Source organism: Schistocerca americana, chromosome X (genome assembly GCF_021461395.2).
Source record: "Schistocerca americana isolate TAMUIC-IGC-003095 chromosome X, iqSchAmer2.1, whole genome shotgun sequence".
Taxonomy (NCBI): Eukaryota; Metazoa; Arthropoda; class Insecta; order Orthoptera; family Acrididae; genus Schistocerca; species Schistocerca americana.
This window is the reverse complement of record NC_060130.1, coordinates 653,383,469-653,398,831: the sequence shown is the minus strand read 5'-3', so window position 1 is coordinate 653,398,831 and position 15,363 is coordinate 653,383,469. Positions and strand designations below refer to the sequence as shown.

Below are 15,363 nucleotides of genomic sequence, written 5' to 3'. Positions count from 1 at the left end.
CATCTCCAACTAACAAAAAGAGAAAGGGAAAGTATTGCTGCAGATATAGCAAGTGGCATACCATTCTCTGTCATATTAGGCAAAATTCGAGATACAGTTGTAGATTCGAACTTGGAAAGGATACATTTGATTACGAGACAGGATCTACATAATATAGATCAGTCTTATAATTTGTCCTTCAAGTCAATAAGACACCATAATGATGCAATAAGTGTAAAAGCATGGGTAAATGAAGTAAATGGTGGAGACGGTCCTTGTGTGCTTTTCTATAAACCACAGGATGTAGTCCTTGATTCGTACCCACAATTAAAGCGCTCTGATTTTGCATTGATAATTATGAACAATGCTCAAGGCGAGATATTAAAGAAATATGGGAACGACTGCGTTTGTGTTGATGGGACACATGGTCTTAATGGATATAATTTTGAACTTATAACTCTACTAGTGCTAGACGATCTGAGACAAGGGTTTCCATGCGCGTTTCTAATATCTAACAGGAATGACTCCCAGATGCTGTCCATATTTTTCCAGCACATAAAGAGGCAGGTTGGATCAATTTCGCTAAATGTTTTTATGTCGGATTTGGCAGAGTCTTTCTTTATTGCATGGAATGATGTCATGGCAGCTCCATCTATGCGACTTTATTGTACATGGCATGTTGATAGATGTTGGAGGAAGAATATCAAATGTAAGATTCAAGGTGTAGAAAAACAAGGTGAAGTATACAAGCAAATCAGAACTTTGATGCATGAGCAGGATGTAGATTCATTTGATCAGATGTTAAATATTGTGCTAGAGAGATTGGAATGTGATCCTGATACAGTTCAATTTGGCACATACTTCCGAGACAACTATGTTGGGAATGCAAATTGTTGGGCATATTGCCATAGATTGAATGCTGGAATCAATACCAACATGCATATAGAAAGAATGCATCGCACTATTAAATATATATATCTAGGTAGTAAATGTGTCAAGCGTTTAGACAAAGCTATTTTTGCATTGATGTCATTTGTGAAGCACAAGCTGTTTGACAGGCTTATTGTGCTAAATAAAGGTAAACTGACGAGTAAACTTAAGGACATTCGCCTTCGGCATAAATCAGGGAATAATATTAAGGAGGACTTCATTACTATGGAGTTTTCTGGTTGGAAAGTGCGTTCTTCTTCAAGGTCAACAGATTATTTTGTATATGATAATGACTTTCAGTGCAACTGCAGATTGATGTGCATTAAATGCAGGGCTTGCGTTCATAGGTATTCTTGTACATGTATTGACTATACCATCAAATGGAATATGTGCAAGCACATACATAGTGTTTGCCAGATTCAGTTAAAGCAGCAACCTTCTAAACACCTAAGAAATAGTGAAGTTACACTTATTGAGAGTGAAGATATTTCTGTTGTAGACGAGAAAACAGAAATACTAGCGGAGGTAACGAAAAAAAGTGTTAATGATTCTGTACCTTTGTCAGTCCAAAGAAGGGAACTTATCGCAGAGTTTTCTGGTATTGTATCTGAACTGACCTCAAATGACTTGGAAACTGCTAAAAAATGTTATCATCACTAAAGGCAACTGTAGCTGTCGGAATGTTGCAGCAAAAACAGGCACCGCTGCATATAGAAAGGAAACAAGCACAAAGGATTTTACCTCAACGTAGACTGTACTCTACAAAGAAAAACAAAAGGGGTAATAATGCATCCCTGGTGCTACCAAATTCAGAAGAATCCAGTTTGATCAAATTATCTCTACTGGCAGACAAAGAAGATGCACTTGTGGAAAAAGGTATGTTACTAGTGCCCCCGCCCCTTCCCCACCCAACAACGTACATCCCTGCAGCAAAAAATGCTTGTAATGAAGCAGTCTGGTAAAATTCTACGTATGACAAGTGACATAGTGTGCTGCTGATGGCAATGATCAATTATGAAGTAAATAATTAATGCTGTTCCTGTTCTCTAGTTGTCAGGTTCTCGTATGTACCCTTGTTTGCTCAGTAATTTAATTATCCTTGTAAAGCAAACATTTAGAACAAGTATTCACAAGAAACAAAATATACACAATAAATAAACGGTCATTGCCAGTATCACAGCACCACGCCGCCTGAGCTGTAAGTAAAATTTAACCAGTGCTCTATTATCTGTTAATGTCAGCAGTCTAATATAATATACTGTTTACAGGTTCAGCTGTTCAAAAGCAACCAACAATAAAAAGTACAGAGGGTGTAGCAGGTCCATTCCCCATTACAGCATGTGCCCTACAGCACAGCCCGACGAATCGTGAGTATTATAAATCCAGGTGTTAATGTACCTTTTTGTTATAAAATATCATTCTAGTTTTATGCCCTAGTTCCTCGTAAGTTACAGCAATCCGGTTTGCAATTCTGCTTGCAGGCTCAACTCCCATGATTCAGCCAATATCAAAACAGGCTGAGGTGGTATCTAGTCCGTCTCTCGCTACATCGTATGTGCTGAAACACAGCCCGAGGAATAGTGAGTACTATGAATCAAGATATTAGTGTACCTCTGTGTTATGCCATTGTTCATTTTTGTCACAGCTCCTTATAAATTACTTACTGTAACTTAGTTTGCATTTCTGCCTGCAGGCTCAACTTCCACAATTCAACCAATACCAAAACAGGCTGTGGTGGTACCACATCCATCCATCGGTACAGTACGTGTGTTGCTACACAGCTCAACAAATGGTGATTTTCTATGAATTCAGGCATTAGTGCATCTCTTTATTATAAAATGTTATTCCAGCTTTATGCCATAGTCCCTTGTAAGTTATTTATAGCAATTTGGTTTTAAATGCTGATTGCAGGTGCTTTTCTCCCACATTTAAACCAGTGACAGAGCAGGATAAGATGGTATCAGTGCCTTCCCTTACTACAGCGCATGTTCTGCAACACGGCTATGGAATGGTATTATAAATTCAGGCAGTATTTGTGGATCCTTTCTGATCTGAAATTTTGCTGGTCAACTACAACCTTCCTTATGATATTTCATTTCTGATTTATACAAAAGACAAGTGTCCTTTTGTTTAATTGAAATTTTTTTACCACTTGTCAGACTGGTTTTTCTTCACAAAATATATTAGTACAAATATAGCTATATAATAGTGTGATACGTTCTTTCTGCATTGATGATATTATGGCCAATATTTCACATTACAGGCATAGGCAATTGTCTTGGTTACGAATTAAAGTGTATCAGGATCACTCACATACATCCTTGTTGTGAATCATGTTGTCTGCACTGGTGATTTGTTCACGTGTCCCAGTACACCTCACACATGAAGTACACTTCACTAGGAAAATTAAAAAATGCTGTAAGTTTTGAATCACTGCAGATAGGATGTAAACTCTTTCACCTTAATCCATAAGAAACACTACAGTTTACATCCTTAATGGACATTACATGCTAGTTACACCAAGAATTATATTTAGCAGTAGTTTTTAAATGAGGCTAAATTTCACTCCATAGTCTTCCTTATAATAATATCATACACACTTTATTTTACTCCTCACTAAACTTGAGTTCAGAGAATCTTACCTTGCTCACTGAGGAGAAAGTGTCAGATGCAGTAAACACCAAATGAAAAGGCTAAATAAGACAGTGCAGTGTGGTAGTCAGCACTCAGTATGATATAACCACCACTAGATATTGACATCTTCGGCCTTTAGTGTATAATTTCAAAAGTTTGATTAGTTGAACAATCTTTTAGCTTGAAGTAAATGAAGTTGTCAACATAGAAAATACCCGACATTTTTATAATTTTCATTCAAGTTATGACTCACTATAAATAGATTTTTAAAACACAGGTTGGTTGTGAGACAGCATGGATGTGATAGATGGAATGTGCCATACGGTATATAGGCAAGATTGTGAACTCACTTTGTATCAGTGTTTTTCTCCATAATTCTCTCCCATGCCGCTCAGATGCCTAAAAATGTATTCTTTGTGAAGACTGTCTCTGTAAGTTGATGCGGTGACCAGCAACACAATATTCTGTTTACTCTTGATTCAATGCTTAACATATTCTGCAATTGACACTTATTACAAGTTAATAGCACATGCATAAGCCAACAGCGAATGTGTTAATTGCTAATATTTGAAACTTGTGAGTAGCTAAATGACATAATGCTAGTTTAATGGCTTCCTACTGCCCTCACAAATTATAAACATTAGTTTTTGAAATTTTTTTCCCCTTCAGACCACTTTTCAGCACCTGATATGTGCTTGCAACATTTTTGCTGTTTGGAAAGGTTTTAAAAAAAAATTATTTCAACACAGTTAGCCAAGATATTTTTAGCCAAAATAATCAAAGTTTAGTTCTGCTAGCTGCAAAGGTATGCAGTGAACTCTTTAAATGCTATTAGTAGACCTTACATGAGGATTGATTGTTGGGGGATATGGTAGTTACTTTATGCATTGATTATCTCTTTGTTCTGTGTTCAGGATATATATATAATCTTCACATGCAGGTTCACAACAGATAATATGGTAGTTACTTTATGCATTGATTATCTCTCTGTTCTGTGTTCAGGATATATATGTAATCTTCACATGCAGGTTCGCAACAGATAATATGGTAGTTTATTCATTGATTATCTCTTTGTTCTGTGTTCAGGAGTGTAACAGGCTCGTACTGTATGTGATGAGACAAAGTTTTCCAATGAGAGTGTGGATGTGCAGTTCTTAACATACTAGACTTCCATTTGTTGGTGTGACAGTCAATTCCTAATCTAACAACACAGGTTCGTTTTTTCACTATTTTTGGAACTCCCTCCAGACTAATAGCCAGAATGCTTCTTTTGAGAATTTAGGGATTTTTCCTCCTAACTTCGGATGCCTGTTTCGTTGATAGCCGTTTCACCCTGTCAGTTACATATAATGGTAAAATTTTACTTGCGGTTCAGGTGGCGTGCTGTGCTGATGTCAACAGCGACCAACGATGAAATAACTAATTAATCCTGTTCCTACTCTATGGTTGACGCATTCTTGCATGTACCCGCGTCTGCTCAGTAAATTAATTATCCTAGTAAAGCGAACATTTAGAAAAAGTGCTTACACGAAATGAAGTATTAGAGAATAATTTCCAGCACTGCACGGTCGTTGCCAACATCACCGCACGAGGGCGCCTAAACCATAAGTAAAGTTTAACCCATATAAATGTGGTATCTTCTTGTTTCCTCATTGTCATGCCACAAGGAGCATGAGTGCACCAGCTAATGTGCAGCAATAAGTTAATAAGTTACTTGTCCTGTGACGCGTCGGAGAATTAAAGTGCCATAAGATTACACCAAGCTTCCTGGTATGACAGTGGCCACCAATAGACACTGTAGTATTCGTGAGGATGAGTGTGTCAAGTTGACAGATTCTCAGTATGTCCTACAAATAATTATTTGGTAGTGTGCGCACTTGATCGTATTTGGGCCGAACTTTTTGTTCTTAGTATTGGTTACGTTGAGGCTTCTGTGCATCTCATCTCTACTGTGATTTTCAGAGCAACTGTATTACCTAAATTTCTAATCCAAAGTTCCATTAATGTGGTTGTCCTTGAATCCTGTAGTCTAGGATTATCTTTTCACACAATTTCTTATGGTATTTCCAGTACTTGAGAAGGAACTCACAAATTGTTCATTGTTTTGAACACATATTATCCACTGCCCACTTATTGTTCCATATTGAAGCATAACTACTGTTTTGTAATAGGATTAGTTACATTTGGCCTGTAAATGTCATGTGACGTTACACATTGTGCCACAATAATCTTTACTAATCGTTAATTGTGTCTAAAATTAATAAAGTCTTAGGCCAACATTCCTTACTAGTTCCAAACTGTTTGCAGTTTTCACCACTGGCTTGTGAAATATACTTGATTACACTTTCGATACACATAATGTACTAGTGCTACCATTGTGTGTCTGTGCCCAGTGCATGTCAGGAGAGCACCAAACTGGGCAGTGACTTTTAAGTATTTTATTTACTGCCAAAAATATGTCAATAAATGTGATCTTTAAAAACAAATAAATCACTAAAGTAAAAACTGAGATTAACCCATCTGGAACTGACAAACTTCTATTGCTCGACTGATTGCTGTGGAATGTTGACAGTTGGATAAAATAAAATGGTGTCTTTTTTTCCTTCGCAACATATAGTGTAAACCATCATCCCATCCCCTGTTAGTCTCACCTGCAAAGTTAACAAACATCCATAGGTTATACTTGACAGTATTACATTTCCAGATCAGGATGATCAGTATTTAAATTCTGGTTTTCTGTGCATTTGAGGTGCAATGAGTCTCATGTCTTATGCTGATTTCTCTTAGACAGGTAACTTTTGAAACTGAATAAGCTCACTGCACTGTTCATGGTAACAACTTATTTATAGTTTCCATCAGATAATACTAACCTTACAAGAATTCTTGAGCTACAGTTTATGGGTTGAAAGGCTGTGGTCAGTGTATAAAACTACTACTTCAAGTGCGGGAGACATCTTCAGAGGTACAATGGTAACTTCCATTCTACCTCGGAAGATGTCTCCCGCAGTTAGAGATGAAACGTCAGGAAGAAGTAATTTTATACATCAACCTTGGCCTTTTAACCTGGAAATCTTGACTCAAGAAAATGCTGGCCATGAAAGTGTACATTGTATGACTTCACAAAAATTGTCACCTGCCGTGTCCCATACAAGTAAGTAGTTAATAGTAGTAATGTTTAAGCACATACTAAATAAATCAATTATATTCAGCAACATGTTCAAGCATATTATTTAAGGATGTATCATTCAAAATTAAGCACAATTTGTTTGTTTTCACTGAGAAAGAAATAGAACTACACAATGTATTTTACACTATGCTAATCTTTATTTTACCTCTTTGTGCTGTTGTGGATTGGAAATAATACCTGGCAGAAGAGATATGGTGTGATTTGGATCCATTGTCTGAATGGAAATGTTGGTATACTTAAAAGCTTTATAGAAGAGGTCAGGACATGTCAAATTAGCAACAGATAAAATATTTGCGCACCGTTATTTCTAGATACTATTTTTGTACTACAATATGCTAAGAGGGCAGATTCTCTATATTGATCTGTTTCACCTTGTTCAAGTACTTAACACTATGTTGCCTACTACGTAGCCTTTTGACATTGCATACAGCTAAACAAAAGGACACTTTCATTTTGGGAACTGCTTTTCAACAATGAAATTATTTCGGAGATAGTACTCAGAACCATTGAAAAAAGACTACATCATTGCCAGATAAGTAAAGCAAAATTCTGTCTCAAAAGTAACTGACAATACGTAAACCAAGATAATTGTTGGTTTTTGTTATTTTTGGGGGGCTTTTAGATAAGTGTGTGAAGAACTGGATTGGTTGTATGCTATAAACGGCACTGGTAGACTGAATTTTGGAGAAACTATACCCTCGAAATGTCTATTATTTTGCCCTCGATTTGATGTTTCAGCAACCTGTGATGCCAGGAAACTCACAGATAAACTAAATCATGTGCCAGATGTCGAGCACCATTGCGTTTGGAAGTTCCATTGTTTTTATTGCAATTCATGATACTGTGAAATATTTTTATAATTGCTGTACATTTAGCTAAAAAAGTTACAGTAAAATTTTCTTGTAAATTATGCCTGCAGAAACTTTTGTACTGAATTTAATCTTTTCTTTTGGTTTATAATTTTGATGTAAAATCTATTTTCTGTTTATATATGAAGTTTCAATTGTGTATCTTAATATTTGTAGCTGATGTGTAGAATATTTGAAAACTGTTTTTTTTCATGTTCTGTATGTTTTGTACGTCACTGTATTACTTCATAAAGTCTATAAGATATGGTGACAAATTATGAATATAGTCTTAAAATTGTACTAATAAATCCTAATTAAAAATTTAATATTTAAATTCCAATCAACTGTTTAATTTTTTCCCATAACATACTCAAAATGTAAATGTGTCCTGATGACCCTGGTGTATCTTACGTGTTGCAATGTTTAAGTGTGCCAAGTAACAGGTAATAATGAGAGACAATTCGTATGAGTGACTGCATTGGCAGTGTAAGCTGTGAACGCAATTTCATGTTAGCAAAAGCATCATCATCTGCAGGGAACCAGCGACTGTTGGATATTGAAATTGTAGACCAGCCACAAGTTACATGTAATTTTTCCTTATTTTGAGTAGTTTCACTCAACAAATGTGAGCAGCTTCATAAAATTATGTGGCCAACGGCCACACATATGTCAGACTGTATACAGCACCGACGTCATACAAAAATAAAACAACGAACAAATGGACATCCATGTTAGTTTTTGGGATTTGAAATGATCTCGACCTGATACTTCGATTCTGTCTTTATTCAATGCCAAAGAGCCTATGCTTTGAAAGGACCTTTTAATTTGCAGAATATTTCTAAAATTTTCCAGCTTGGAAGTTTTTGAATAATGAAGTAAAATAAATTTCTGGTAACATGAAACTCTTGCAGTTAGGTGGTTGTAACCCGCATATAGTTCATTGCACTTTTAAAACTGGAGTGTCACAAACAAATTAGGAAAGACCACCATTTTCAGAGCCTTGTATTGTGTGTTTCACGATTTGCCTACGCGAAGGTGTTAATATACAGAATATATAGTGTCTTCAGGTTTTCCTTTGCAATTCTGTGGCACAAAATGGATTGAAAATGTGGCCCAACTAGCTTTAAAATTCTCCCACATCTAAGAACTTATATTTCTCAATTGGCTTAAAATTAAACTCTTACCTGATTCAGAGTGTTTGAAAACTCTATCTTAACAGTTGGAGACAAATTCTTAGGTCATTTTTTTCACTGACAGCACATTCTTTCAAAACATTTTATGTGATTTTCTAACTGATGTACCTATGGCTTATTTTTTGTGTAATGAGTTGTTCACTTGTACCACCTGATTAATGCAGCAAGTTGTCAGTTCAGACATTTTGCATAATCGGAAAATCCCTCGTGTAGGCTGACATGAAGAATATTAAGAATCTGATCACTGCACAATGCTTTGTGTATTCTGGATTTCACTGCAAAGGTACCAAAAGAAAGTTAAGGACTTGACTGACTGACATCTTGAGGCTAAAAGAAGAAATGTATTCCTGTATTATTGGTATAATACAAAAGCTACTTGAAGGCGAACCACTGAAATATAAACCTACTCATGCCATTTCATGTTTGGACCCATCAGCAGCATTAAATCAAGAAACAGCTGTATAAAGATTGACATTATGACTTTAAATTCTCTTTCTGGTGAAAATTTGTGTTTGTGTCAAACAACAATTTGTCAATATTTGTAACAATGCTCATATTCAAAAAGAAAAAAATTGGCATTTTTCAAAATAAGTGAAACTTGGTTGGATGAACCTCATTACATTGCCACAAAAGAATGTTGTAATTTTGTAGAATTTCTTAAAATGTCAGTACTTTTGCCTGGAAATGCTGTTGTAGAAAGAGGTTTTTCAATAAACTGAATGTATTTCCAGAATTGATGCTCACTCTGTAGCAGCGTGTGCGCTGATATGAAACTTCCTGTCAGATTGAGAATGTGTACCAGAGCTAGACTCAAACTTGAGTAGGCAGTGATGTACTGGCAGAAATGAGGTTGGGGTTTGAGTCGTACACGGGTAGTTCAGATACGAGAGCACTTGCCCAAGTTCGAGTCTTGGTCTGTCACACAGTTTTAATCTGTCAGGAAGTTTCTGAGTGTATTGTTGAGAGTTAGAGTGAAAAGTATTCTTGCTCATAATGCTTGCACAGTGTTGACAATTTTAAAATCAACAGAAGTTTAATTCTGTCTATGTGTAATGCAAGTTGCTTGTACATAGATGACAAAAGAAGCAACTAAGTGAAACTGAAAAACAACAAGGACAAAAATTATCCAGAAAAGGAATGAAATCTAAAATTAATGTGTTACAATCACTGAAAACAAAAGAGTCAGCTGAAGCACCTAAAATTATGTCAGAAATTGATGTTTGAGAAAGTATACATTGGTAAGTGTGCTACAGAATGGCCGGTCAAAGTCAAACATGCAGGGTAGCTAATGCAGATGGGCAGGGATATGCAGGGTGTATGTTGTACCTGTTACACACACTTTATCACTTGTCTCAACAGACTTGATGGGATGAAAAATCAGCTTTCCTGACAAACATTCAAACTGTCACATCACCAAGTAATCATTGATGAGTCACCACAGTTTATTCAAATATAGCTAATACACAGTTCTGTAACTTCATATTGCATAGTGTAGGTGTAATGACAATTTGCTGCAAAAGGAATTTTTTTTGTAAACAAATCAATGTAAGATTATGAATACCTTAACAAAATTCAACGAGAAACTTCAAGTTTTCTTTCAAGATTAACTGTAACATTCTACCATCATTAATCCATGAGATGTGACTGGATTTTTAATCTCTCTGTTCCGTGTCACTATTTTCATGTACTGGCCATTTAACCCTTCAGTTGACCCTAATATGTCTGGCTTAAACAAACAGACAGTGTTGCATAAATGCAACCATGTGACATTTTGATGTGCACTATCCTTCAGATGATCACTCCACTTGGTCAGTCATGCTGTATGTGGTGTACATCTTGACATGGTTCATATCGGACATATTTTTAAAACAAGCAATTTGTTCTTTCCAGTGTAGTATGTATGCCTAAACCCATACAGTAAATATAATACATGACAACATTGAATTTGAAAATTCAAATTTGTTGGCCACCCTGATGTTTGTACAAAGAATAAATTACTTTTCTGCAAATAGATTCTGAAATTATGTAAAGCCTCAGTTTCATTATAATAGCTAGCAGCCAAAAGCAAGGAAATGTCTGGCCATTGTGAGGTTTAACATGGTAAAAATTGGGGAAATGTGCCATTTCATTTTCAATATTTTCGTTTGCTTTTGTTATATAATTTAGAACACTCGCTCCCCACAGAATTTGAAACTATAGGATTACTGAAGTAATCTGTAAACTAATTTGTATAGCAATTGTCCTTAATCGGGCCGTCAGTGGTGCCTCGACCCTACTTATGTTAAGCTACCATGGAACATGCCATATCCCAGTCAGTTTGCTGCACTCATTGTAACACTTACAGAACAAAAGCCACTAAATATTACATGCAGTACATGTGTGTGAAGCTACAGTTAGGGAACGGGACAACTTTGCTTTACACCCTTTATGTGTAAAATCTTAACCACTTTCACTAGGCCCAAATATAATGAGAATAAAAACATGTCTAAAGTGCGAAAATTACGGAACAAACCAGAGTCGAACACCTAAACCTCAAAGTCCATTCTCTGTTGTGTAAAAAATTGTTTCTTGTATACGTGCTGACACTGCATACAACATAATGAGGGAAATACGGAAGCGTCCGATCCCACCAGTCTGCTTTGACCCATAACGTCACAAATATGGCGGAAACAAAAACACACACACACACACTTTCCACAAGAAGCCTAATGACACTAACGGGACAAGTGCGGGAAATGGGGTGCTTTGGGTGGGGGGCAAACTAAATACAAACAAATTTAGACGCCTTGCGTAGCTACAACGTGTAAGTGAAGACAGCCATGCGTGAATACCCACCCACCTCCCCAGGGGTCATAACCCCTGCAACCCATAGAAGATAAAGATACTTCAGTAGCTGATTAGTGTTTTTTGTCTTTTAAAAAAAAAAATCTCACGGGATAGAACGAACTGATCAGAAAGATACATATAATAAACTAAAACAGAAATTCGAGGAAACAGATAATTAAAATAAGTAATAAGTGTTTTTAAATTACAAAAAAAAAAAAAAAAAAAATCTCACGAGATAGAACGAACAGATCAGAAAAGTAAATAAAATAAGATAAAACAGAACTGGAGACTGCCACACTCAAATCAAACTCCGCACCGTCATAACGTCACACACAACACCCTTATGTCACGGGTCAAAGCCGACGGGTGGAATCGGACGCTTCTGTCGACCCCATAATGAGTTAAGTTTGTCACAGGAATAACTTTATTACCAATCTAGAGGGATATCGAAAAAGTTGCAGAAGTGGATGGCTTTGAATATATCCACATGAAACTAAACTGAAACGTTCAAAGGAATTTTACATTGCAATGTTACAAATTATTTTTCTACCGGCTTTATGTGATTTTTTCGCGGCATATACACTGCGATTTTTTTGTTATAAGAAAATGATCATTTAATGACAAAATAAACACATAATTGTAGCAAGCAACAAAGTTCGTCAAGACAGATATTCATTAAACTAAGTGCTACAAGTTACAAAAATATCAGTGGATCTAAACAATGCGTGAATGTTCCAGCACAATAAGCACACGCATATTGACAGAAGAATGTTGAAGATTAGGTGGGTGGATCACGTAACTAATGAGGAGGTATTGAATAGGATTGGGGAGAAGAGAAGTTTGTGGCACAACTTGACTAGAAGAAGGGATCGGTTGGTAGGACATGTCCTGAGGCATCAAGGGATCACAAATTTAGCATTGGAGGGTAAAAATCGTAGAGGGAGACCAAGAGATGAATACACTAAACAGATTCAGAAGGATGTAGGTTGCAGTAGGTACTGGGAGATGAAGGGGCTTGCACAGGATAGATTAGTGTGGAGAGCTGCATCAAACCAATCTCAGGACTGAAGACCACAACAACATTGACAATATGAACCACGTTATGTTTACCTCCCATTTTTTTCACAAAAATAACAGGAGTGACAAAATACACCATTGCACTTCTAATAAAAAAGTAACGAAACATTTCACTAGTATAGTTGAAAAATCGTCAAAAAGCTGTTGCCAAACAGGTATTTTGTCTTCCTCTCCTAAGTAATCGTACCACTAAAAAACTGTCAGTGCAAGGAAAACAGGTATTTACTGATGATGCGTAATTTTGCTGCTCGTAAAAGGAGTTGTCAGCACGTTTCACTTGGCCGCATGTAAAAACGGTAACTATCATACTAACATAAGGAATTTCGCAGTAACTACGTTAACTGTACATCTACATGTGAAAAGGCAACATGACAAGACTATTTATTGTTAAAATTAATGCCAAATTTCAGTTATAAATGAGAAAACCAATAACTATCTCAAAAGATTGGCACGTATGCAGTCCATGTTATTGAAGATGACATGTAAACACCAAAGATAAAGTTGTTCACGCCAGGTTCATCCAAAGCGAAGCAATCCTATTGGCTCTAGCTACCTTGAAATTCTATTGGTTGGTCTCGTTTCGAGCCGAGCTGTCCCCAACGGCAAGTCACATTTCGTACTCTCTACTATAGTTCAATTCTTTTATCTTGGCGGCTCGCGCATGCCCGCCCAGACGCGGGAGATTGCTGCGTTGCCAGTTGCACACGATGCACGCGCCAATAGAAGCAGCGCCATAGTATAGCATAGTTCGCAAGCTTACTTGTAGGGGGGAGCGCGCAGTTCTTGAAATAAAGCCACCACGGTCGCATTAACCCTTTCGCTGCTACAAAGACGTGCTCCCTGCATTCCGCGCTGTGCGCGATTTTGTCACTGCACTGCTCGCCTGTGCAGACACATTGTGTTCCGACTGCTTTGACACTCTTATCAATCGATCCCACAAAAACTATTTGGCCCAAAAATTAGATTTTTACACATCTTCTTGACTGATACCTTCCCCCCATAAATGACTTAATTTTGTTTCGATGTTCAATGCAGTTATTATGCAGCATTAAATATAGTAAACCATTGCATGAAATTTTGAAGAGTTTGCAGAGGTAAAAGTCCATAGAGTATACTTACCGTATGGTCGATTTTAGTTGCCACAATGTTGAGAATGAAATGTGCACAAGATACCTAAATTTCATATAAAATTTACCGTATCACAATAGCTCATTTAAGTACGACATAGGTGTCGTATGTAATATTGAGAAATATTCTGTCTTTCGCGACTGTAACAAAAGTTTTATTTACACTGAGCACGTTTGGCTTTATTTTAAAGCACTTCAATCAATCAAAAGGAAGTAGACAAAATACATTAAACAAAACTTACAAAAACATACCGTCTATCAGTGAAGTGCTCTGAGCTATGTCAAATATAATTTTTGTGTGTGGCACACACAAACATCATTTATTTGCTAAAACACTGATCTGCCAACACAAACGTTGAATATTGTGTTACCGTAGCACAAAACTACGAAAGGTGACTTGGCAATGGAGGAGACAAAATACTGTCCACTGAAGATGCTCTAAAAGAGAGAAACGCGTCTGGTCTAAACAAGTCCCTTATTACAGTTGCAGAAGAGGAATATATTTCAGTACCAATGGTAAAACTGCGACTGTGGAACAAAAATAAGAAAGAGAGGATGAGTACCATTGTGTATGTGCCATACCTTTCCTTTATTGAAGTGCTTTAAAATAAAGCCAAACGCGTCCGGTGTAGATAATACTTTTATTACAGTCGCGAAAGACGGAATATTTCTCAATATTACATACGACACCTATGTCGTACTTAAATTAAATGAGATATTGTTATACAGTAAATTTTATATGAAATTTAGGTATCTTGTCCACATTTCATTCTCAACATTGTGGCAACTAAAATCGACCATACGGAAAGTATACGCTATGGACTTTCTACCTCTGCAAACTCTTCAAAATTTCGTGCAGTGGTTTACTACATTTAATGCTGCATAATAACTGCGTTGAACATCGAAACAAAATTAAGTCATTTATGGGGGGGAAGGTATCAGCCAAGAAGACGTGTAAAAATCAAATTTTTGGGCCAAATAGTTTTTGTGAAATCGAATGATAAGTGCGTCAAAGCAGTGGGAACACCATGTGTCTGCACAGGCGAGCAGTGCAGTGATGACAAAATCGCGCACAGCGCGGAATGCGGGGAGCAAGTGTCTGCAGCAGCGAAAGGGTTAATGAAGAGACAAAGCACTAGAAATTTCAAAAAATTGCATTCAAATGAATATAATTCGTGAAGTAAGGCACTTCGATATTGTTTTTCAATAATGAAAATATTAAGCACCGCGAAAGGTTTGAATTCATGACCTTTCGCGTAGCAGCCCAAAACCCTTTTTTTTTTTTTTTTTTTTTTTTTTAATCTCGTTTTTGTTCGTTGTAGCTCGTTGCATCTGCTCGGGGCGGAAGTAGCAAGACACCCGTTTCAGTTCGTCGTTAATCCATTAACTCAGTTTTTTTATTACAGAGGGCAGCTAACCCTCTGGCCGAACACGCTGAGCTACCGTGCCGGTAACACCTTAACCGTTACGCTAACGCACCTCGTCTGACTACATAACACCATGAGGACTATAAAACGTCACGCAAAATACTGACAAACACTGTTGGTATGACTATGAATTAC

General features: G+C 36.8%; 2 protein-coding genes across 3 annotated transcripts in view; one reads left to right on the top strand and one right to left on the bottom strand.

Moving 5' to 3' along the window:
* Positions 1-15,363, bottom strand: part of LOC124556737 (sulfide:quinone oxidoreductase, mitochondrial) — a 101,206-nt gene that overhangs the window by 14,429 nt on the left and 71,414 nt on the right. The window lies entirely within an intron of this gene.
* On the top strand, positions 816-7,688 carry LOC124556738. 2 transcript variants are annotated; one of them, XM_047130738.1, is made up of 6 exons: positions 816-1,785; positions 2,178-2,276; positions 2,391-2,489; positions 2,603-2,701; positions 2,821-2,920; positions 7,469-7,688. In XM_047130738.1, exons 1-5 carry the CDS (start codon positions 1,554-1,556, stop codon positions 2,847-2,849), a joined length of 558 nt encoding a protein of 185 aa, XP_046986694.1. In that variant the 5' UTR covers positions 816-1,553; the 3' UTR covers positions 2,850-2,920; positions 7,469-7,688. The 2 variants fall into 2 exon arrangements, with proteins under 2 accessions (XP_046986694.1, XP_046986693.1); XM_047130737.1 differs by having other exon boundaries at positions 2,379-2,489.